Source organism: Camellia sinensis, chromosome 5 (assembly GCF_055761805.1).
Source record: "Camellia sinensis isolate YWXY chromosome 5, ASM5576180v1, whole genome shotgun sequence".
Lineage (NCBI taxonomy): Eukaryota > Viridiplantae > Streptophyta > Magnoliopsida > Ericales > Theaceae > Camellia > Camellia sinensis.
The window spans coordinates 213,008,207-213,032,752 of record NC_138965.1 but is presented as its reverse complement, the minus strand read 5'-3'; the positions used below and the strand labels follow the sequence as shown (position 1 = coordinate 213,032,752).

The 24,546-nt window shown below is 32.9% G+C and overlaps 2 protein-coding genes across 5 annotated transcripts; both read left to right on the top strand.

Moving 5' to 3' along the window:
- Positions 1-10,533: 10,533 nt before the first annotated feature.
- LOC114262283 (Regulator of chromosome condensation (RCC1) family protein) lies at positions 10,534-16,903 on the top strand. 2 transcript variants are annotated; one of them, XM_028202643.2, is made up of 7 exons: positions 10,534-10,983; positions 12,293-12,332; positions 12,462-12,730; positions 12,826-13,175; positions 13,628-14,029; positions 14,698-15,085; positions 16,356-16,903. In XM_028202643.2, the coding sequence occupies exons 3-7, from the start codon at positions 12,506-12,508 to the stop codon at positions 16,596-16,598; spliced, it is 1,608 nt and encodes a 535-aa protein (XP_028058444.2). In that variant the 5' UTR covers positions 10,534-10,983; positions 12,293-12,332; positions 12,462-12,505; the 3' UTR covers positions 16,599-16,903. The 2 variants fall into 2 exon arrangements, with proteins under 2 accessions (XP_028058444.2, XP_082727553.1); XM_082871427.1 differs by having other exon boundaries at positions 10,555-10,983; positions 12,411-13,175.
- A 1,791-nt stretch (positions 16,904-18,694) lies between these two features.
- LOC114262282 (uncharacterized) lies at positions 18,695-23,284 on the top strand. 3 transcript variants are annotated; one of them, XR_014331030.1, is made up of 2 exons: positions 18,695-18,945; positions 21,167-23,284. XR_014331030.1 is itself a non-coding variant. In XM_028202642.2 (2 exons), exon 2 carries the CDS (start codon positions 21,864-21,866, stop codon positions 23,016-23,018), a length of 1,155 nt encoding a protein of 384 aa, XP_028058443.2. In that variant the 5' UTR covers positions 18,734-18,945; positions 21,171-21,863; the 3' UTR covers positions 23,019-23,284. The 3 variants fall into 3 exon arrangements, 2 of the variants coding, with proteins under 2 accessions (XP_028058443.2, XP_028058441.2); XM_028202642.2 differs by having other exon boundaries at positions 18,734-18,945; positions 21,171-23,284; XM_028202640.2 differs by having other exon boundaries at positions 18,742-18,945; positions 21,164-23,284.
- The last annotated feature ends 1,262 nt before the right edge of the window (positions 23,285-24,546 follow it).

The window sequence follows — 24,546 nt, the reverse complement described above, 5'->3', positions numbered from 1 at the left end:
TATGTTTAAACTGTCAATTGAAGGCCTTATCGGCGGCCGAATCTGAAATTGATTGATGATTTGTGATCCTTAGAATTAATGCGATTTTATGGCATATTTAGTTCAAATGTGATTTGGTATGATTTAATTAGATTAAATCGAGTAATCAAGAGAGTTAAGCTTATTTACCTAACTACCCCCTTAGTAGCCACTTTCTTACACATATTTGAGCCTTATTACATACTTAGGCACACAATTCATCAGCCATTCTCTTTGTTATTGCCGACCATAGAGAGAGAGAGAGAGAGAGACTAGAAGAGTTGATTTCATCTCACTTTAGCTTGTGAATTGCTTGGAATTGAAGAAGAAATTGCATTTGAGCTTCCCTTCCTTGAATTGGAGACTTAAGGTAGAAATTCATCTTCTCATTCTTGTGTTTAAACTGTTTCTTGCAAGGTTTAGACCTAGGTTGGAGACTAGAGCCAACTTACGGCTCAAATTGTTGTGTTGAAACTTAATTGTTGCATGCATGTATATATATTGAAGTTTTGAGGTTGTAGTTCACATTCCTCACATGCATGTCCATGTTTTAAGAGTAGTTCATGATTTCATCATGTTTTTAGAAAGAATTGGCTCAATTGAGCTAGCATTTGAAGCTTTGAAGTGTTTAAATTCATGCATGTTTGCACATTCTTCATATTCATGGAAATTGGTTTGAATTGGATTTATTTGAAACACCCTTGGGCTTTGATTTTACAAATTGAGCTTTGAATTATGTTAAAGTATGAGTTTTGATGTGTTTTCCGAAAAATTGGCCCAAGAGGATCGAAATTTATGGTTTAAAACTTGGTTTTGAGCTTGAGGTTCAAATCTAGAATTTCCAGAATTTGGACTCACGCTCGAGCGGGGTGACTGGCGCTCGAGCGTGGAAATCGTGCTCCCAGCATTTTGTTCTGTTTTGAAGTCCGCTCGAGTGGGACATTGTGTCTCATGCTCGAGCGGGTGTTGAGCGCCCAATCGAGCGTGATTTTCGCCTATCCAGCACTTTTGACTGTTTTGCAGAACGCTCGAGCGGGTAAGTCTACGCTCGAGCGGAAACCTTTGTCTGCATGTCCGCTCGAGCGGAGTAACATACGCTCGAGCGTGACCCCTGTTTTCTGAAAAGTCTAAAAATGCTTTTAAAGTGCATCTTTGCATGCTCATCCCATCCTAGGCATTCCTACGCCTAGTTTAAAACATCTTAATGAGGATATAGATGTAGAACCACACCGAGGCAAATTAGGGATTAAGTTATTATCTTTCCCAACTGTGTAGCTTACTGTGCGTTCAATCTGTAACTGCGTAGGGTTGGCAACTGGGGACGCGCTCTAGCTTTACTGTAGCCCAGAACTTTGTGAGTAACAACTGTGTAAAGATATGTTCAAAATGATTATCTTCTGAACGATTGAACTGTACTGCTTTCTGAACTGTTAACTGTTAATTGAATGAATGCATGTCTTATATTCTGAACTGTATTGTGGCATCCTTAGCAACTACTATTTACTGTTACTGTTACAGAGATCTCTGTCGGTTCCCTTGTTGGAACCACTATTGTTACTGACTGATGGCCATCATTTACTGCTCGATCTTTTAAGACCTACTGTTTACTGTACTGTTATGCTAGTGGATGTACCACATATGGCTGTACTGACTGAACGACTGAAATACTGATTTAATGGACTGTTTTCATTACTGTAAGGACATTCATTCTTAACCCCTTTACGCATTGTGTTATTCACTGGGCTTTAGCTCACTGCTCATATATATATGTAGGTGTACAGGCACCAGACCGCAGCTAGGAGCATCGGGGTAAACTCTAGTTTTGTTGAGCCAACCTATGTGCCTCAATACGAGGTTCCGAGCCTGTCAAGCTACGGCTTAGGGGTGTTTTTGTTCCCCCTTCTGTCTCTGTAACCACTTTATTTACTGTACTGTACGGTACTGTTTAATAGGGATTAGGTCCCTGAACTAAATGATTGTTTTTATGTACATACTGTTTGGTCTGACTGTGTATATATATATATATTTGAATGAAAAGTCTTTTGGCATACAGACTGTCACAGCTCATTGGACACTGTCTATTTACTGTATTGGCTTCCACCAACCCCTGTACTCTGTATTACTGTATTACTGTTAAGTAGGCCTTCGGTAATCTCGGATTACTGGCCGGTTACGGTGCTAAACCCATAGGGGCGGGTTTGGGTCGTGACAATATTCTTATTTCGAGCATATATAGAATTCAAAGTTCATGTTTAGTCTTACATAATACATCCATTAGCGCTGATAGATCACACATAGAATATCTTAAATCATACTTGTTAGTTCTATATAAAAACCTCCGGCCGAGTAAGAATAACTTGTCAGTCCCATGAAGGGACCTCCGGACTGGGAACTTGCAAACTTGTCAGTTCCACTAAGGAACCTCCAGCTGGGCATAGATGGCTTGTCAGTCCCATAAGGGACCTCCGGACTGGGAATTTGCATATACTTGAATCATAGCATTATGTCATAATTGCTTGTTAGACTTGGACAATCATTCATAGCATAAAGCATAACATTTCATAAAACAGTTCTTAATCCGTGAGTAGAAAATAATTTACTTGAATATAACTTTACTAAGCTATTACTCACAGATAATTGGTAGCTCCAACTTGACAGCAAAGTAAGCAATTCACTTATTCCGAGGCGCGTGACCTACATAACATGGTAGATTCATACATTGAATGTACACGCTCAGATTGTACATAACTTATTTTGCTTATGCTTAGTGTGTTTCTAGCCTGTAACGTCATTATAGAGTCTTAAGCATGGCCCAGGAGTGCCTAGGATGGAATGAGGATGTCCAAATGCACTTGAAAATATTTTTCAAAACTTGCTGAAAACAGGGGTCTCGTTCGAGCGTAGACTTCTTCGCTCGACGGTCGCTCGAGAGTGAGACACAATCATTCGCTCAAGCGTAACTCTCGTCGTTCGAGCGTGCTTCTAGACGCACACACACCTGAAGGCATGCAATTTACGCTCGAGCCAACCTTTTTGTCGCTCGAGCGGAAGTGTGAAATAAAGTTGGTCGCTCGAGCGAGGAAGCAGAATTCTGGGTTTTCTAGATTTGCTTCCAATCTTCAAAACACGAATTCAACTCTTCAAAACACATCTCTTGGGCCCCAAAACTAGAGATAACATAATAAACTTATAAAACATGATGAATTGAGGATTATTTCACAAAGTTATGGCCCAAGAGTTTGCCCTTTTTGCATAAAGTTATAACATAAATTTTATGGATAACTCATAAGTGTAACATGCATGAACTCCCTTGAATTCAAGCACTTCAAAACTAAATCAAATTTGGCAAATTGCTAGAAAACATGATGAGCTCTCAAAACATAGATGAGATAAACACATGCATGAAAGAATCCTTTGAAATCGTGCCCAATTTGTGAAGAAATGCACATGCATGTATGGTACAGCCTAATTCATCTCAATTCTAATGCAATTCCTTCATGAATTCACTTAATTCACCAATAATCTTGTAGAATCCAACTCAATTATTCAATGAAGAGTTCAATTTCTTACCTAGGGGCTTGAATTCCCAAGAGGTGAAGTTAAAATTCTTAAATCTTCTTCAAATAGCAACAATTCCTAGCAATCCCTGGATTTGAGCCCAAATTCTCAAGTCTTGAACCAATTCTCCATTCTCTCACTCTCTCTCACGTTTTGGTCTTGAGAGCTCAAGGATGCACATAGATGAAGAAAGGAGTGAGTGAGAGAATGTATGTGATCAATGAGGCTACTAAGGCCTTAATTAGGCCATTAAACAAAAGTGTGTTTAATTAAGGCTAATTAGTGGACATTAGTTTAATCTAATTTAATTGTTCCAAATCGAATTTCAATTTAGCCTGCCATAAAATTCTAAAAATCCTAATTAACACGTAAATTAAGCCAATTTTTGATTCGGATGCTGATAAGGCCTTCAATTTACAAACCGAAAGGAAAACATAAACAGATTTTCCTACGTTAAACAGATATAGACGTACTTGTGCAATACACATATGCAATTTAATTCAGAATTTTATCCTAATTACCAATTAAGCATAATTAACCATGGATTAACGTTAATCAGGGTTCGGGGTTGTTACAATGATAGATTGTTTCTACTGAGTTTTGGCTCACCTTACTTGGGAAACCATTTTTAGACACTGGTGATATGCTTCCTCCAAGGACATAGCTTGGGAGGACCTAGGAGCTGGAGGCACTATTTTGCTGTTTTGTATTTTATATTTATTCAAGGTAAGGGCTTTATATATATAGAGCTTATGACTCTCTTTTGTTGTAACCAAGCAATGTCTTAGAAAGATATAAGTTCGTAGGGCATTTATTCTGTTGATAATTAACTAGTATTACATGCTGTAAATTCAGGATGTACATTTATGAATATATAACGCATGTATTATCCTTTGTAATACGAACTCTGATGAATGAAAGTATTTTATCTCTATTTTCCTTTTGTTCATGAGTTGGATTTATTATGTTATTTTGGAGGCGTTACACCATCCATTTGGTCTAAAAAAACTTTCTTAGCCTGATCATCTAATCCTTCTTGGGAGGCGTATGCACTAATAACGTTCACTATTTTCTTTCCAATAACTAGTTTAATTAACATAATCCTATCACATTTCTTAATGACCGCAATTACATTTTTTACAAGACTCTTGGCAACTATTATTCCTACCACATTCTTGTGTTTATCTTTGCCACTATAATATAACTTAAAACATGTATCTTCTATTTCTCGAGGTTTCTCACCTGTCCACTTAGTTTTTTGTACCCAAGCTATATTAACTCTCATCTTTATCATGACATCTACCAATTCTATGATCTTGTCAGTTAAAGTTCCTATATTTCATGTGATCACCCTAAACTTATAATCTTAAACTAATTTCTTTATCCATACTCGTGCAGAAAACACGAAAACCAAGAGAAAGCTCATAAAGGTCATGTGAATTAAACAGCTGCTTTGTAAGTTAAACAAGTGTTAACATTTCCTTAAGACTTGTGCTTAAAAAATAATTTTTATGTATTTATTTATTTTGAAATTTACAAGAGGTTGAATTCAATCACTTTGATAAGTTTGTAAACAATGAACATTACTAGTAATTTATTATTTACCAGTATAATGCAGCTTAGGAATAAGTAAAGTATAGCCACGAGATTGACCCAAAGTTCCCAATTATTGTATACGAATATATTTTAAACATCACTTTCATATGTGTGGCCACCTATAAGTGGTTGTTTGATTTTGGAGGTTCTATTAATTCTGAAACTATATATATATATATATATATATATATATATCAGATTTTTTTATTATCGAAGACAAAGGTATAAATCTCACATGTATTCATCAATGTGTGTCTCACTATTTTTATGTCTATTAATAAAAAAAATCAAATAAAAAAATTATTTATGTATAACATTACTCACATATATATATATATATATATAGTGATAATTGCATCATTACCGATTTCTTAGTTGATGATAAATGAAATTTGGTTAATTTACTGTATAATTTAGCTCCAAATCAAAAGGTGAGATTGCATCATCCAACCAATCACGAACCTAAGGAAGGAACCAACTGAGCCTAGTTTGGTTAGCCGAAATCTCTGTATTATGTTAGAGCATCTGCACTAATCTCTTTAAATTTTTAGTCAAATTTAACCCAAAATTTACTTTTTCTATTTTAACAAGTCACCTTTTTAATATTCACTACATCAAACTCTTTATTCTAACTCAATTTTATTAAAATATTAATTTATTATTGTATTTGTTATTCTTTCTTTTTTTTATTAAATTGATGAGGTTCCACCCAAACAATTCTTAAAAAATGCAAAAAAAAAAAAAAAATATATATATATATATATATATATTGTTGTTGACCGGTTAGGCTAATTTTGGACTTTTTTTTTTCTTCTGCTATAGGCACTCATGGGACATCCGGTAGGACATCCGGTTTAAAGATTCTGGCCCAATTTTGCTCCAGAAAGTATAATAAAAAATAATGTAGCTAATGAACAGTGCCTCTTTATTTTTGTTGAGGTACCGGAGCAAATTTAACAAAAAATTAATTTCCAAAAAATTTGAAAAGACTGATGAAAGAAGGATTTGATCCTGATGCACTCCATAATAGCTTCAAAGTGTGATACGGATGCTCCTACTAGGTTAGAATTTGACTCTATACTTACAAAATAAATAAAAAGTTATTATGCCAAAAGCATGCACGTCGCAATCACCTTCATATAAAACTCATTTTAACAACCGTCAGTTTCAATTCATGTGCCCCACCCCTCTCTTTCTTTGTATAAAACTCATTTTTATGACTCTGATAGCAAGAGTTTCATTCATTTGCCCTACCCTTTCCTTTCTTAATATATTGAATTTGCACATATATTTTTTATAATCAGTAAAAAAGAAATAGAGAAAGAATACACTTCACCGACCAAGTTAACCCCTTGATTTTGTACTGAATTTGTGTTGAAGACCCAAAAAATAGAAAATAAAAAACTAGCTTTTAAAGTTTGTTTTCGGCCTTGGTTTTGCACATAATGATTTCGTATTGGCATTGGGTTCTCTCTTGATAATGCATAGTGATGTGGCCAGCCTTAGTTGAAGGCAGGTCCAGGCCACTAGTAAAAGTCTAAAAGCCACATTTATATGGTATAGATATATATTTTTTAAATATTTATTTATGAATTTATTTACGGATACAAAACTAACCATTGGACTAATTATGCAAAACATAAATGAAATAATTTGAGTGAAATAATTATTTTTATAACGGTTCCATTATCTGATATGTATAATTAAAACTGTTTTATGCGATTGGATTATGCATTCGTAAACTTACTTTTGTTTTATAAATCCTTGACCCTATATATAAAGGAGGAGATCGATTTTATTTTCTTTTTCAGTTTTGAAATAAACATAGTGAACAATTTCAAAATAAAAATCTTTTTCATATCATTTTTTTTTGTGTGAAAATAATTTTAGAAAAATTTAAAAATAACTTCTTGGTATTTTTTAAAATGTAGGTTGTTTTTTAAAAAAAATTCAAAAGCAATTTTCAGAAAAAAAGTTGGTCAAAGAAATTCTCTATGTTTTTTATAAAAAAATAAAAAATAAAACAAGAAACGAAAATAATACCCAAAAAAATCACTTATTTTAATGATGAAAGTATAAAAAGTAACCCGACATTAAAAATGAATAAGTGAAATGGAAATTTTAATGAAAGTAAAAAAAATAAAATAAAAATACTGAGTTTAATTAACCCAAGATTTATTTGAACACATAACCAAAAGGGTAATTACACTTTGCTCCTTTATGTTTGGTTATTTTTCACTTTGGTCCTTGATTTTTTTTTTATTATTTTAGTCCTTCATATTTTAAGTTTTTCTTAATTTTTTTCTAAAAGTAATTTATTTTTAAAATTAAATACAAAATGTCACGTTAACTGTTACATGACAAAAAAATATATTACTACATTAAGATTTGAGTTTATGTTAGAAGTGTGAATTATATATAATAAAATATTTTTATATCGCATAACTATTAATGTGTCATTTTTTTTTATATAATTTTGGATATAAATTAGAATTTAAAAATAAATTAAGAAAAACTTCAAATATAAAATAAACTAAAAATATGACTATAAACATAAAGGAGCAAAATAAAAAGTAACGCTAGAATAGCAAGCTTAAAAGCATTGGTGTGGTGTGGGTTGTTCAATTTGTTCCTTGAGTAGGTCCCAACTTGTTGATGGCAGTGGCAGAAAAGCCGAGAGGGGTGGGGGTCATTAATAATGAGAAAATGTTATAAATTTTTAATTTTTAATTAAATGAATAATTAAATATCTTATATGAATGTGAGGTTTACAATGTGAGATATTTAATTATTCATTTAATAAAAAATTTAATATCCCTAACATTACTCTTAATAAAGTAGTGATTCCTTAGATGTGAAACTTGTGTTGTGGTCATTTTCCGTAGAATTCTCGTTTAGATTCAAATGGACATTAATTTCACCAGTCATCGCTCAAAGGGTTAGCTTAGCTTGGCTCGGATAAAGAGGTAATTATCCAGTTTTTGTGTACCATCACACAATATTGTGTATCTAGTGTTCTTAATGAATAATGTATGAAAAAAATTTAAGAATTAATTACACTAACTTTTTTTTAACTATTATCAAGTTTATCACTATATCTTTTTATTTATGATCTCCTCAAATATAAAAACTATAGTAGAGAAGTGTAGATAGAAATAATAAAAGGAGAATGATACATAAGTCTATTTTTTAGACTTACTATCTAAATCTAATGATATATTAAGAAGATGATTGATTAATAATTAGAGAATATTTAATTATCAACTAATTATTTTCTTGACACATCACAAAGTCTAGAAAGTGATCAAATTTTTAGACTTGAATAGCTTCATAATACAATTGATATATTTTTATAATTGAATAAATCAAAATGTACAAATTCATAACTAACATGACATTTATTTATTTATTTTTTTTGATTCAAACATGACATTTATTAATAGTTGAAGAAGTCTTGGTATCAACAGAATAATGCTAATTCATTTTTATTAGATAATTGAGAGAAAAGATATAATTCACCTAGTATATTTTGTAATTTTTCATTTATTGAGAAATATGTAAATAATAGTACATAATATTTAGAAACTACTTAATAATTTTTTAAGAGTAAATTACAAATATAACACATAAGATTTGTTTAAAACACGAATTACTTCATGTAACCAAACCAAACTAAGTCTTGAGTCCAACCAAATACAGTCGGCTATATGAATTCTTCTTTTCCACATGGCCCTATCAAAAGCCATTTCGTTATTCAAATTAAGTAGATCTATATCTCTATTTACAACGTTAGCTAATGTTAATCTAGGCCTACCCTGTTCTCTAACACTCCCCTTTACCGTTATAGCATCACATCTCTTCACTACTGCTTGTGTTGGTCTTCGTAGAATGTGACCAAACTATCTCAATCAATTTTCTCTCAACTTATCTTCTATCGGTGCTACTCCTACCCATTCCCGAATACACTTATTCCTAATTCTGTCCTGTCTTGTCTTGTCTAGTCTTACTACACATCCACCTTAGCATTCTCATCTCAGCCACACTCATCTTATCTATATGTTGTTTTTTGATTGCCCAACACTCCGTCTCATACAACATCGCTAGTCTAATAGTCATTCTATAGAACTTACCTTTTAGTCTAGTGGGTATTCGTTTATTGCACGGTACCCCAAACGCACTTCTCCACTTACACCATCCCGCCTTAATCTTATGGGCCACATATGCATCAATCTCTCCCACTATTGTGATAATCAACCCTAAATAACGAAAATATTCACTCTTAAGCAGTTCTTGATTCTCAATCCTCACTTCTGAAAATTATTTCAGAAAATTATATCGCACCCTTTCAAATTTATAATCACATAACAAATTACTCATTTTATAATAAACTATTAAGTCAACTAATAGTTTTTAATAATGTCATAAATATATTTCAATTAATAATTATGGTAATTTTATTGTTGTATAGAAAAATAGTTACAATTTTTATTTTTTATTTTTTTGTTAATTTCGTATTTTAATAAAATTTAAAAATTATATTTGTAATTTACTTTAATATATAATATTTAGGGACTATCTATTATTTATTTATTTTTTTAAATAAAAACATACATATATATGATGTGTATATATACCAACAAAACTAAAAACTAAGGCCTAAGAATTTGCGATCTAAAATGTACTCACAGATAGGTTTGGATGGTAAATATTAAATTGTTGAAATATAAATTTATATACGAAATGAATTTGATTAATTAATATAAAATTTTAAAAAATTTATAAATTTTTATGTCGAGTTTGTAACGATATATAAGCTTATTTTGACATATGACTTTTTAAGTCACATTATTTCGTTATTTTTTAATATAATTTTTAAAAAATAAAAAAATTTAGTGTGGTTGATTTGAGTTTTTTGGATTAAATTTTTTAAAAATTGAATTTTTTGATTCTCGTGTGTTTTTTTTTGTTTGTTAGTGAATATTTTTAAAATTTTAAATATTTTTTTTACTTTTTAGATGCACCTTACTTAGATGTATTTAAAAAGTAAAAAATTTGTGAAAAAATATTTTAAAAAATTAATAAATACATAAAAATACAAAAATTGTATTGAATTTTTATATATTTTTTTTGTATCTTTGGTATTTAGTAAATTTTTAAAAGATTTTTTTTTATAATTTTTTTTAGTTTTTAGGTGTATTTATGTTAGGTGTGTCTTAAAAGTAAAAAAAATAATTAAAATATTAAAAAAATTTAATAAAAATAAAAAATATAAAAAATAAGAAAGTAAAATTTTTTAAAAATTGTTTTTAAAAAAATTGAAATTAAGCAAGCTGTTAATTTTCAATTTACTTCTCAAAATAAGCTGGCGTGTGTAGCGTAAGCACATTGGCAGGCTTCTTGAACCACCAGCACCGAAGGGAGACACCTCGTCTCGTCTCGTCTCGTCTCGTCCCTTGAATAAACGTACAGATGACAACCACCCAATTCACAATATATAAATCAATATATATATATATATATATATGTTCATTCACTCCCAACAAAAGCATCGAAATTCTCTCTTTCTTTCTTTTTCTCTTTCTCAATTCTTCCAAAAACATCCCATCAACAATCCCTTTGTTTTCTATTCCTTTTGATTCACTATTTTCCTGCGAGAAACAATCACCTCAGAGAGTCTTGAATATGTTTTGATCAGATACCCCTTTCCATACTCTTCAATTTGATCTGAAATTTTGCTGTTTTTGGTGAATCCATCGGGAATAATTGACGGATTTCACATGGGTTTTGAGGAATCTTGGGTTTCTATGACATGTAATGTGCAGATTCAGCAGTTACCCATTTGTGATTATGTTCTGTTTTTTATGATAAATTTTCACTTTTACTTAAAATCTATTGTCTCTTGGGTTGCGTGATGAGTTGTAGAATTAGCTGATATGGTCTGATCATCCTTTGATCTTTTTCACGTTAAAAGATCAGATTTTATGTGGTTGATTCCTGTGAAGAATTTTTTTTAACTTCAATCTCTTTTCTGGGTTTGTATCTAATTGGTTTGTTTTGATTTATTGAATCTGAATTATTGGGTTTCATTGTTATGTATGATGATTGTTTGTGAATCGAAGTGGAAATTCATTTCCTTTTGGTTGTGAAATATCCTTTGTTGAAGGATTAGTATTCTTCATGTGACAGATTTCTTCTTTTTTGGTGCATCAATTGGTTCTCAGTTCGATTTACTTGTTTGATCATATTTTCAAGTTTCTTGTGCTTTATTGATCATATTTTCGTATCATGGACTCACAGAATGTTATCTTCTTTCCAGTTATATGTTTATTTTTGGACAAAGGGCGGCTTGGCCCAACAGTAAGCTTCCCTTTAGTGTCCCTGGTGACGCAATTTGAGTCACAGAAATAGTCCCTCTAGAAAGGGGGAGAGATTGCTTTAGTGGGGAGTTTTGTGTTTTTTATGGTTATTTTTGGATCCTCCTTACCTATTTTGTTAGTTTGTAGCAATCATTCAATTTAGCTTTCGATCAGTTTAGTGCGTGTGGTTTAGTTATCTATTCATCTTCTACACTTCATCTAACAATTCTATATCCCAAATGAAGAATTTTTTTCCTATTACTTGGTTCACATTGTGCTTTCCACTTCAGGATCACGCTATAGCCGCAGCTTCGTGTCGCTCTTTTGTATGTTTATTTTTTGATCCTGCATACCTATTTTATTAGTTTGTAGCAATCATGGTGCACATCAATTTAGCTTTTGATCAGTTTAGTGCATGTGGTTTAGTTGTCTTTTCATCTTCTACTTCATCTAATGATTATATATACCAAATGAGGAAAAATTGTCCGCTTACTTGCATCACATTGTACTTTCCATTTTGGGGTCCCACTTTAGCAGGAGCCTCGTGCACTCAGTCACCTTTTTTACATTTATTTTTGGATCTTTCATACTTGTTTTATTAGTTTGTAGCAATGATTTTACGGTGCCTGTCAATTTAGCTTTTGATCAATTCTATATACCAAATGAAGAAAATTTATGCAGTTACTTGGTTCACATTGTGTTTTTTTTTCCACTTCAGGTCCAATAAAAAAATGTGTGTTTATGATAGTGTGTTTTGTATGTAGGTGTGATACCTGAAATTTGCTGACCGGTACATTATTTAAGGTAGATACTTTTTCATAAAATTCTCACTTGTATGTTCAATTAGTTATAAAGTTTGAAGCTCAAATTTACATTCTGTAGTGTCCAATCAACTCAATGTAGTGATTTTTTCACTTCATTTCCATCATTTAGATCTTCTCTGCCTAGTCTGGGCACTGCACGCTTAAGCAGTGCCCATGGATGCCACAACGCGTGGAACCCCACCTATTCAATACTGTAATATCCCCGAGCAGTCAATTGCTGCTCTTGTCACCTCTGGTGTACCGGCATTTCTACGACAACAACGACATTGCTTTGGCGTTGCAAGTCCCGGGGAGTTCCCATTGTCTGCGAGTCCCTCTATTGTTCTTCATGTCCTCACCGCGTGTAATTTGGATCCTCATGATCTTGCGAGCCTAGAGGCAAGTGCTCCTTTTCTTTCTGTTCTAATAGTGGACTATTTTGTCGATGTTAGAATTGATGATGCTGCTGATTGAATTGTGATTGTGTGTTGCAGGCGACGTGTTCCTTCTTTAGGCAGCCTGCCCAGTTTGCCCCTGATCATGAGCTGTCCTTATCAGAGCTTGCTGCTCTCGACATGTGTCAGAAGAGAGCTATATTTAAGCCAATGACAGCTGATGAACGTCAATATTTGAAGGAAAGATGTGGGGGCTCATGGAAACTGGTCCTGAGATTCTTGCTGGCTGGAGAAGTGTGTTCAAGGCGAGAAAAATCGCAAGCAATAGCAGGGCCAGGTCACAGTATCGCTGTGACTTCTAATGGAGTTGTTTACTCATTTGGGTCTAACAGCTCGGGACAGCTTGGACATGGCACTACGGAAGAGGAGTGGCGGCCTCGTCAAATCAGGTTGCTTAACTTTTTATAATTTTAGGCCTGATAATGTAGAAGTGAGAATATAGGAGATCGGTTCCCATTTAAGAAGCATAGACACTTCTAAGAAGATCGACACGACACTCGTTGGATACTTCCCTACACTGAGACACACATGAAATACATTACAAATTTGAATAAAAGAACTTGGAATCCGATGACAAATAAAAAAGTGTAAATTAGTACGTCTTCTCTTTTAGACTTTAAAAATTATTATGTTTGACTTAAATATTCATATGTATGATATATAATAATTATTTATTCTTGTTTATGACATATAACAAATGTATAATTATATATTTTGCATGTGTTTGCCACATGTCATGTCATCCATTTTTTGAAAATTTCTGTGTCTGTGGCAATGTTGTGTCGTGTCTGTGCTTCTTAGGTCAGTTCAGGGAAAATTAACTGGATCTTTTCTGCTGCAGATCACTTCAAGGTGTTCGTATTATTCAAGCAGCTGCTGGGGCTGGCCGGACAATGCTAATTAGTGATTCGGGGCAGGTATATGCCTTTGGGAAAGACTCATTTGGGGAAGCAGAGTATGGGGCTCAAGGAAGTAAACTAGTTACTACCCCACAGTTCGTGGAGTCTTTGAAAAACATATTTGTGGTGCAAGCGGCAATTGGAAATTTCTTCACTGCTGTGTTGTCAAGAGAAGGAAGGGTTTATACGTTTTCTTGGGGAAATGAAAGCAAACTTGGTCACCAAACTGAGCCAAATGATTTGGAACCCTATCCTTTACTCGGGGCACTGGAGAATATACCGGTGGTTCAAATTGCAGCTGGATACTGTTACCTTCTTGCTTTGGCATGTCAACCTAGTGGCATGTGAGCTTCTTGTTCATCTCTTGACCTTGATAAAAGTTTTCAAATATAATGTTTCATAGCTTAGTAGCAGGAAACTCCCACTTGAGTGACATTTCTTACTCAGAAATGTGATTCCGCACTACCAAGAAACGTGCTTCCGTTGGTGAAGAAACTCACTCCAAATAGAATCTCTCAAACATACAAGTCTCATAAACAAACGAAAAACAACTCAAGTTTATTCTAGTAGTTTCTATTTTCATAATATTTATTTATTCTTAACAAAGTCAATTTGTAGTTGACATCAATCTCTAATATTTATTCATATTTTAACACATATTTATAACTACATAGAAAAAAAAGAAAAGAAGAAAGGAATATGTTTATGTATTTAGTTTACAAAATATATACACAGTTTGGGGCTCCCAACCTTACAAACTTCGTTATGCCCTTGCTCCCTGCCCCCGCTTTGTGCAATTAATTTTCATCTATACTACTATGTAATTCTACACCTGAGACTGTCATGCTTTTTTCTTTTTGCAAAGTATCCCCAAAACACAATAATTGCTCTCTACTGTTTTAATTTTCTCAGATCCAAGTACTTCAAATAACTATTATTTTAAATTTCACACACGTAGTGTCCTTTATACATAAATGCTTAGATATTGTTGTTCTTTTGATAATATGATCAGGTCGGTGTATTCTGTTGGATGTGGCTTGGGTGGGAAGCTTGGACATGGAACAAGAACTGATGAAAAGTACCCAAAATTGATTGAACAGTTTCGGACTTTGAATCTTCAGCCTGTAGTGGTTGCAGCCGGTGCGTGGCATGCTGCTGTGGTGGGGAAGGACGGAAGGGTTTGTACGTGGGGTTGGGGGCGTTATGGATGTTTGGGACATGGGAACGAAGACTGTGAATCCGCTCCTAAAGTGGTAGAGGCGTTGAGTGGGGTCAAAGCTGTTCATGTTGCTACTGGGGATTACACAACATTTGTGGTGTCTGAAGATGGTGATGTGTTCTCATTTGGATGTGGAGAATCATCTAGTCTTGGACATAACACTGGTGTTTTTGATGGGCAGGTATGGTTTTCTCCTACACTATTTTCTAGTACAATTAAAACATGCTTTATTGGCTTGACTGTTAGGTTCTGCATAATTTCCCAAGTTTATAAACAAGTCCTGAAGTATATGCTACTCTCTAACTAGTGAACACTATATAAGGTGATTTTTATACATCGATGTTTATTGAGGTAAAATAATGTGTAACTTGTAACACCCCTTGTGCCTCTAGGTGCAAGATGTAAGCATTTTGAATTTTTCTATTTAGTAAATAAGTAATTTTTTTTAAATAGTAAAAAAAGTGTATTAAAAATTAAATATAAAGGTATAAATAAATTGTATCCTCAATGCGTCAAACATTTCATCATAGAAAAGGAAGTTGCCCTCATCAAAGGTGAAATTGACTTTCTTAAGTTCAGTTGCCGAGTTTCTTGCTTGAGCCTTAGCTTTGTGTTTTTTCTTAGTTGATTATTTACTTTATTTTTTCATGAAATATAGTTACAAAGGATGTTCTTTTCTTTTTTCTTTTTTTTCTCTCTTTTTAAGGTTTAAACTAATTTAACTTCACAAGACAACCTCTCCATATGCTTATGTACAAAGGGCATACAAAGTGCACATCTCAAATTGTGATGCGCAAGCCTTTGGAGAGTATCACCTAGAAATCAAAGTCTTGATGTGTTTTGCATTAGACTCACATGTATAATGCCTTTTAAAACTTTGGTCTTAATGAAATGCAAACATCTGTTTGATTCCTGGATCATTTGCAACATTACGATTTTGTTGTGAATGCTTCTATGGTAACATAAGTAGTTTTTTTTTTTTTTTTTTTTTCCTCAAAGCACATCATGCCTTCCATCTTTTCAAGTTCCTTCATGTTATTATGTGTTTTATGTATGGCTATGAATGTATTGTAATTCTTGCTGAACATGATCGCTACAGTACAACGTGATCTTCACTTGTAAATTCTGTGTAATTTCATTGATAGTGTAGCAGTTATGCAATTCAATATGCTTGCTGACCGGTTTAGAAGCAACCGAAGTTATGTTTTGATTGTTTTGTGAGTTCGTAGCGTTGTGTGTGCAACTCTCTTGCCCCTTTGGTTATGACCATTTCTGCATGTGCACTTTCCGGCCCTTTGGCTACATTCAAGTGTGTATGGGAGCTCTATAGTGTGTTAGTGTGTGTGTGTGTGAGAGAGAGAGAGAGAGAGAGAGAGAGAAATTTATCTTGTAGCCTTCCCACTTTAACCAAGGTATACTGATAATTGGGCTGTGTTTCCATTTCTCGCCAGGTGATTAGGCACACAAATGTTCTAAGCCCAGACGTAGTAACATCGCTGAAGCAAGCAAAGGAGCGAATAGTACAGATCAGCCTCACCAATTCTATCTATTGGAATGCCCACACTTTTGCACTCACTGAATCCGGTAAATTGTATGCTTTTGGTGCCGGTGACAAAGGCCAGCTGGGTGTCGAGCTTGTCGACAACCAGACTGAGCGGGGAAATCCTGAACGCATCGACATCGATCTCAATTAGCCCTTTTCTGAAAAATGATCAAAATGTCTGTTCTTTTTTTTTTTTTTTTTTTTTTTGTTGCATTGGGTGTTTAGTTCATATTTCCATGTCTATTTTGTACATAGAAACAAAAAGATTGTGAATAATCAATCAAGTAAGGTAGAAAGAGGGGCCTCTGAGCAAAATGGTACAATTATTAACCTCCTAAAACAATTGTCAGCTCTTAGGTCTCAAGCAGTAAATAGCTGATACATTTGTCAAAACTGTTCATTTTATTGACTTGTTTGTGTTGAATGGATCATAAATCTGCTCAGGTTTAAAATAAATAAGGGTAAGTTACACATTGTTTCAGGTTTAGAGATAATACATTGAGTTGAGCCCAGTAAGTTGGAATATTTCTTTTAAGATTTTAATTCACAAAATACTAATCTCTATATTCATCAGCCATTCATTAGTCATATAGTTGAAAAAATTGTGTTATTATCTCTTTTATGTTGGAATGTCTATTTTATTTTGTTTGTTCATGTCTCTTTTAGTCTTGCCAAAAAGGGGGTTAGTGTAGTTATATTAAACTTGTCGAACTTATTATATATTTTTAATAATTTTTTGGGATGATCATGTAATTTTCCTAATAAATAATTAGCAATAAAATAAGAAAAGGAAAAAGAAAAAGAATTGGAAAAATTATCATTCATCTTCTGTCAATGATAACTTTTGGTTCTTACTATGGAGGGGGACTTGTCTCACACTAATCCTAATTGAGAACAAGAACAAGACGAGCCACGGCGGAAAGAAGAAAAGAAAAAAAAAATTCTTCCATCAAAGATGCTAGAAAATATTTGACAAAAAAACCTAAAAATATGGCATCACACAATTTTTCCTGAGAGCTCAAATTGAAGACAAAAAAACCTAAGAGTATGGTATCACCCATCATTGAACATGAACTATAATAAAATTCTAAAAACGTCCTCCAAAGATGATAATGTTTATTTATAGTTGAGAATTTTAACTTCAAGTTGGAATCCAAGCATGAACCACACACAACACTTTCATCCGTACCACATGTATGCTTCTTGCCAACTCATTTTTTTTGTTTAAAAAAAATTAATTAATTAATTAATTTTCATGTTCTTTCGTTGCCCTTTTTCGCACACTTGATTAGTCACGACCGACTTTAAGTCAAGTCAAAAACTCACAAATCAGCCGCGTTGGGGCCCAAAAAACATAGCTAGAAAAATGGTCCCAAAATTAATTAATTTAGCTCTTGTATTAGTCCTTACAAACAAAAAAGAAAATAATAATAATAATAAAGGCCACTTGAATTTAAAATCCAAAGATTTTTATTTTTATTTTTTATAGAGGCTCAATCTAAATTAGGAAGGCCCAAAATTTTTGGATCCTCAATTTATATTTTAAAACTTTATGTTTGATCTAACAGTTTTCAAAAATAAAATTTGAGTTTTTAATCTCTATTTTTTAGTTTTATTGATTTTTAATTTTTTTAATATATATATATATATATATATATATAAACTTTTTAGAGCCACTTAATTTAGATAAATTTAAAAATATAAAATTTGTCATTTTTTTAAAAATTCACTAAATGGAACAAAGAAAATACCAAAAAAATAGTATATATATTTTTTGTATTTATTGAATTTCTTTAAATTTATTCACAAATATTTAACCTTTTAAATATATTTAGATAAAGTACATCTGAAATATTAAAAAAACAAAAAAATGATTAAAAGATGAACAAAGCTTTAAAAAAAAATAAAAAATCCTTTGTTTGGAAAAAAAAAAAATTAATATGATTTTTTTTTGATTATTTTAGCCTAATTAAAAAAATTCCATTTGAGATGAATTTTTTGATTATTTTATAATTTTATAAGTAAAAAATTAAAATAATTATAATTTAAATATAATATTTAACCTATTATATATTTTAATAGATTAAATTAATTTCAACCATATTCTAATTTGGCGTTTTAGATACGAACCAAAAAAACAACAGAACTATTGATTGGTACCACTAAAAAAACACACCATTAATAATTCTAATGAGTTGAAAAAAAAAAAAAAAAAAAAAAAAAAAAAAAAAAAAAAAAAAAAAGAAAAAGGAGAGCCCTCCCTATTGCTCCCTTTTTAAGAAAACAAAAACAAAAACAAAAAACGTAAAAAACGAGCAAAGTGTTTTGAGACCAAACTGCAATTATTCGTTTTAGTCGGCTGGAAAAACAGAAGAGAAGGTTTTTAAGCTTAAAAAAAACGCTAGTGAAAGTGAGCGAAGATGAAGAAATTGGAGGCTTAACTGAAACATCATTAGTGTGTGTTTTTGATCTTATCTCAATTCTCATTCATTACAAAGGTATTTTCTTTCCCTCTCTATTTTATTTATGGATTTGATTTATAAGTTCAACTGAACCAGACTTGACCTACTGAAATCTTTTAATAAACTCTTATTGGTAAAAAGCTTTGTTTAATGATTGTTACGATCTCAACTATCTAGTCCAGTTGAACCCATTTGCTTCATTTATTTATTTATTTATTTAGTTTTCATTGAACCATATTTATCTTAATTTTTTGAAATTAATTGTGGGACTATGTCATATTTCTGAACCTTTTCTTATGGAAAAAGGAAGAACTTTACTTTGTGTTGGTGATAATTACAAATAACACACCAGAAAATACAAATAATAAAATTACAATAACTTATTATCAGAGCTGAGGCGCGGGAAACTCGCTCTCTTTAAGGAGATTCAAGCCCTCTGCGGTTAGGCAAAGCCTCACACCGGTGCAGCAGAAAAACCTTGACTTGTCCCCCCAGGATACAACAGTCCGACTAAGTCGTATGGTTCACCAATACTGCACAATTGGTTGAACCCAAAGCTTTATCACACACACCCTTTTTATTTGCCTGATAATCTCACACTAGACATAACAAAGGAACAAAGCTTCTAATGAACAAACACTTCTTCTCTCGTGTGCCTCCTAAGATAGGACACAAGTTAATATATATATAAATGAAAAACTTAGTAGATAAGTTAACAAAGACTAGACCAAGACCAAGACCAAAGACTAGACCAAGACCAAGGACTAGATAAGATTGGTGGACCTAATGAAGACTTTGGATTGCTTAACTTCTAAGTCTTGGAATGGATAGGAGAGAAGACTAGAAGAAGACTAGAATGGAAACCAATAACACATGATAATATTAAAATACCTGCTAACACTTTGGATTTTTTTTTAATTTTTTTTCTTTTTAAACATTATCATGCACATCTTTAGTTTCACCAATTTTTTCATCTAATTTAATTCCAAATTTGAGTAAAAAACTAATCCTTTCATCAAAATCTTTTTTAAAATTCCCCACTTATCCCAAATTATCTTTTTCATCAAATTTGATGAATAAAAATCATTTCTAATGCTTCATTTTAAAAATTTTTCATCAAATTCAAATTTTTTGAACGATTTCATGAGTTTTTAATTTGATACGGAGAATGACTCTTTGATTTGATGAACATTGGATAAAAGGATTACAGATGATTTTTGAGCAATTTTTCATCAAATTAAATTTGACGAAAGAAAATGTGAAACCATTGGAGATGCTCTAGAGATGATTTTTGAGCACTTTCAAATTTGATGAAAGAAAAATATCACAATTATCAACAGAAGCAAATTAGCTCTCTCAGTTCTTTCTCTTGGTCCCTTTGTTTTTTTCTCTCATTTGGTTTCTCTCTCCTTGCTCAGGTTGGTCTTGTCATTTTTTCTTTCTATACACACCCAAATATTTTGCACCCAACAATTGGCTTTGTGAATGTAATTTAGCTGTTAAAAAATGAAAGATCTATGTGGATAATGTTTATCGATGAAGATAAATTATTGAGGATTTTTATTATCCCAATTCATGAGAGCCATTCAATTAATCCATAGAAGATGTGCCACGAAACAACATTTAATTGTGTTTGGCTCTTTTGTTCTTGTTCTTGGCTTCTTGATGAGCCAAAGGTGAGTCCTTTTAATCTGATTGTTACACTTTTTTTTTTTTTTTTTGACATCTTAGCTACAAGAAGAAACTAACAACTATGAATAAACAGAAGTTTTAGCAACATATATTAAGTAAAAATCATTGCAATTACACAAGATCCTAATTCTTAAATAGAAACAACCCAAGTTTGGTGTTCCTTAGATGAAAATTGAGGAGTTATTCTATTAATTTTGGTGTTCCTTTAGTTTCCAGCTACTTTCAAGGTTTAGGGTTACTAATCTAAGTATTTGCATAAATGTTTGGAAAAAATAATCTAGTATTTGCATAAGAAAAAGCATTACTGAATTTCACATACTTTGGCTTATAATATGATCTGGTGGTTGTCAAAAGATCGTGGATGTGGTTAAATTGCTTACTTTGGCTCTTTTACCAACAACAATCTAATAGTACATTTTGTTTTGTTTTGATTTCATTTAATAATTGGTTTGTTATTGCACTTGAACATCTGAAACTTTTTGAACAATTTGTATAGCTAATTAACCTCAAAATATATAGCTTGAACTGATTAACTTTTTTTCATATGTTGACATTGATAAAGAAGATAGGTGTGTGATGGATCCAATTCCAACATTGTTGAGGATACTATGGGACATGTGGGATGTTCGAGTGCTAGTTCTCCTCAGTCTTGCTTTTCAAATCATTCTTTTCGTCTTTGGCAACCGCAGGAAGTACATGTCGTCACTGTGGATCAATGTTGTCGTTTGGCTAGCCTACTTACTTGCTGATTGGGTAGCAATTGTTGCCCTTAGCAAGCTATCTGATGCCCTAGGTGATAACAGTAACAATGTATTTCCAGCAATATGGGCACCTCTGCTTTTGCTACAGCTTGGTGGCCCAAATACCATAACAGCTTATTCTTTAGAAGATAATCAGTTGTGGTTGAGGCACTTGATGGTACTGGGTGTTCAAGCTACTGTGGCAATTTATGTCATTATTATATCTTGGAGAAAATATTCTCGGCTTTCATATTTGTCACTCATAGCATTCGTGGCTGGAATTATTTTTTATGTGGAGAGAGTGTGGTGGGTTCTCAAGTCAGCGAGTGATGACAACTTGGGAGACATTGTACCATTTAAAAAGCAAGCCGACATAAGTCTTGATGGTCAGGAACACAAGTATATAAGAACTCTAGTCATGGCGCAGAAGTTGGTCAAACAATTTAAGCGTTATATAGAGAACTATGATATTGGTAGATTTGTTTTTGAATTTCCTTCTAATCAGCTGTCAACGAAGGTGCAATGGAGGGAAAAATTCACGAGTGTGATACATATTTTTGGGATGCATTGGAGGTCGAAATGGGACTTATGTATGATTTATACTATACGAAGGCATCCATAATGTATACCAAGCGAGGGTGTGTTATGCGCTCCATCAGCTTTGTTTGTACTATGTCTGTGTTGGTAGGATCGTTTTGGGCTATATGTAGAAAAGAGAACTGGCATCGTGAGCACTACAACTGCTCCATGATTGACGTCACCATCACAGGAGTGTTGCTATTTGGAGCTCTAGCATTGGAGATTTATGCAATAATTGTAATTTTAGCCTCTGATTGGACAATGCTTTGGCTAATTGAACACAAGAAAGGAGAATGGGTGATCCAATTGAGACGAAAATTCCCTTGGTTTTACAAACAAAAGAAATGGTCTAAGAAGGTAGGGCAATTTGACCTATTGGGTTTTTGCTTTAAACAAAATAAGCCTGCTATGTTGTCTTGTAGACTTAAAGAAAAATTCGATAGGTACATGCATAAGACTCATGTGGTTGTACCTCCTAATCTATATGACACGATTTTAAACTACGCTTATTATTGGAGTAGGCCAAGTGTAGTGAAACTAGATGAGGTTGCTCAAGCTACCTTAATATCCACCATGAAGGTCTTAGATCCTCATCTTCCAGCTTTTTATGAGCTAATCGTGATTGTTCACTTGGCAACAGAAATTTGCTACCATTTGGAGTTAAATATTACCGACCAACGAGGTGCTAACTCCTCTAGACATGAAAAACAAATTATGGAAACATGCAGGACTTTGTCCCATTACATGATGTATCTACTCCTCATGTGCCCTTGGGCGTTGCCCATCAATCTTTCGGACACCGAGTTAGGAAACTTGATCCATGATCTCAAAATGTTCATTAAGGATGAGGAGGATGTAAGCAGGGTTTGTGAATTGTTGAAAGATTATCCCATAACATTACATGACCCCTACGATCTACGTCGGATACTACTTGTTGTACAAAAATTTTTGAGAAACTTCTTGGGATGGGAAAGGCTGAGATCCTTGTGGTTGGGCATGCTGGGGTTTGCAGCAATTAAAGGGGACAAAAATTATCATCTTCAACAGCTTAGACAAGGAGGCCAGTTTCTCACTTTGTTATGGTTCTTTATACCCTAATCTAATATATTGGATAGGATTGATGCCGCAAAAGTGGGCAGACAAATTAATAATCAGGTGACGCAGCTTACTACAAGTAATATAGATAATTATGTAGCATAGAAATTATCCATATAGATGGTTATGTAAGCATCACATAAATTATCTTTTTAATTTTTGTTCAATCGTTACAAGTCCATTAATGTATGATTATTTGCACCGATCAAGGGTGTCAATTCCGCTCTTTCAGATTATCGATATTTAACTGATCTTTCATAGTTTCTCAATTTCCTTTTCTTTTCATTCTAGTTTTAATTTTTTCTTCCATAGTTTAATCATGTGAAACAAATGTACGTACGGTACTTTACATTAATGTTGTTCATCTTGAATTATGAGGCCAACCATTATCTTGAAATCTAAGTTCTCTACTAGTTCAACAATGTTTCAAGGATGGAATTTGTCATCTGGAAAAGAAAATGGTCTATTCCAGCAACATTAAGGGTGCTATATTTATGGTATGCTTCTGCACATATTTTGAGGATTGCTGTGGTATGGTTATTTCAGTTCCTCTAACAAAAATAAGGCCTTGACACTCCTTACGTCTCTAAGAGTGAGTGAGTAAGTGAGTGAGTCAAAGCGAGAGCGAGAGTGAGTCTGTGAGAGTGAGTGGGAGAGAATGTGACTACCTGTGGTTGGAACATGGGTATTATTGGTAGTTTAAAAAGATTAGATAAGATGGAACTTTTCAATTTGTATATATCGTGCATACATGTTATGTAATTTTTCGGTGTTATGAACATTTGTTACTTTAGTTACAAATATTTGTATTGTGGCTTTGTTATTAGATTTTGTGGAATTTTTGTTAGGACTTTTTTCCCAGTATCTCTAAGAGTGAGTGAGAGCGAGACTGAGAGTCTGTGAGAGTGAGTGAGAGAGAATGTGACTACGTATGGCTGGAACAGGGATGTTATTGATAGTTTAAAAAGATTAGATAGGATGAAACCTTTCAAAAATTTGTATATATCGTGCATACATGTTATGTAATTTTTTGGTGTTACTTATGAACATTTGTTACTTTGGTTACAAATATTTGTATTGTGGCTTTGTTATTAGATTTTGTGAAATTTTTGTTAGGATTTTTTTCCGGTATCTCTAATGCTGTGTTTGGTTGGGAGATTTGGGGAGGGATTTGGAAAGGGAAATGGAAAAGGTAGGTAAAATGTGAATAAATCATGCTTATATTTCACATAGTTTCACACACCTTTTCCCTTTCCCTTTCCAAATCCCTCCCTAAATCCCCCAACCAAACACAGCATAAGAGTGAGTGAGTGAGTGAGAGCGAAAGTGAAAGTCTGTGAGAGTGAGTGAGAGAGAATGTGACTACGTGTGGTTGGAACAGTGATATTATTGATAGTTAAAAAAGATTAGATAGGATGGAACCTTTCAATTTGTATATATCGTGCATACATGTTTTGTAATCCTTTAGTGTTAGTTATGAACATCTGTTACTTTAGTTACAAATATTTGTATTGTGGCTTTGTCATTAGAT

Excerpts from the sequence above, each read along its gene's own strand:
- LOC114262282 (XM_028202642.2), top strand. The coding sequence starts at position 21,864 with ATGGAGGGAAAAATTCACGAGTGTGATACATATTTTTGGGATGCATTG.
- LOC114262283 (XM_028202643.2), top strand. The coding sequence starts at position 12,506 with ATGGATGCCACAACGCGTGGAACCCCACCTATTCAATACTGTAATATC. Across the intron at positions 12,731-12,825 it reads ATGATCTTGCGAGCCTAGAG|GCGACGTGTTCCTTCTTTAG; the intron begins GCAAGTGCTCCT and ends TGTGTGTTGCAG. Across the intron at positions 13,176-13,627 it reads TGGCGGCCTCGTCAAATCAG|ATCACTTCAAGGTGTTCGTA; the intron begins GTTGCTTAACTT and ends TTTCTGCTGCAG.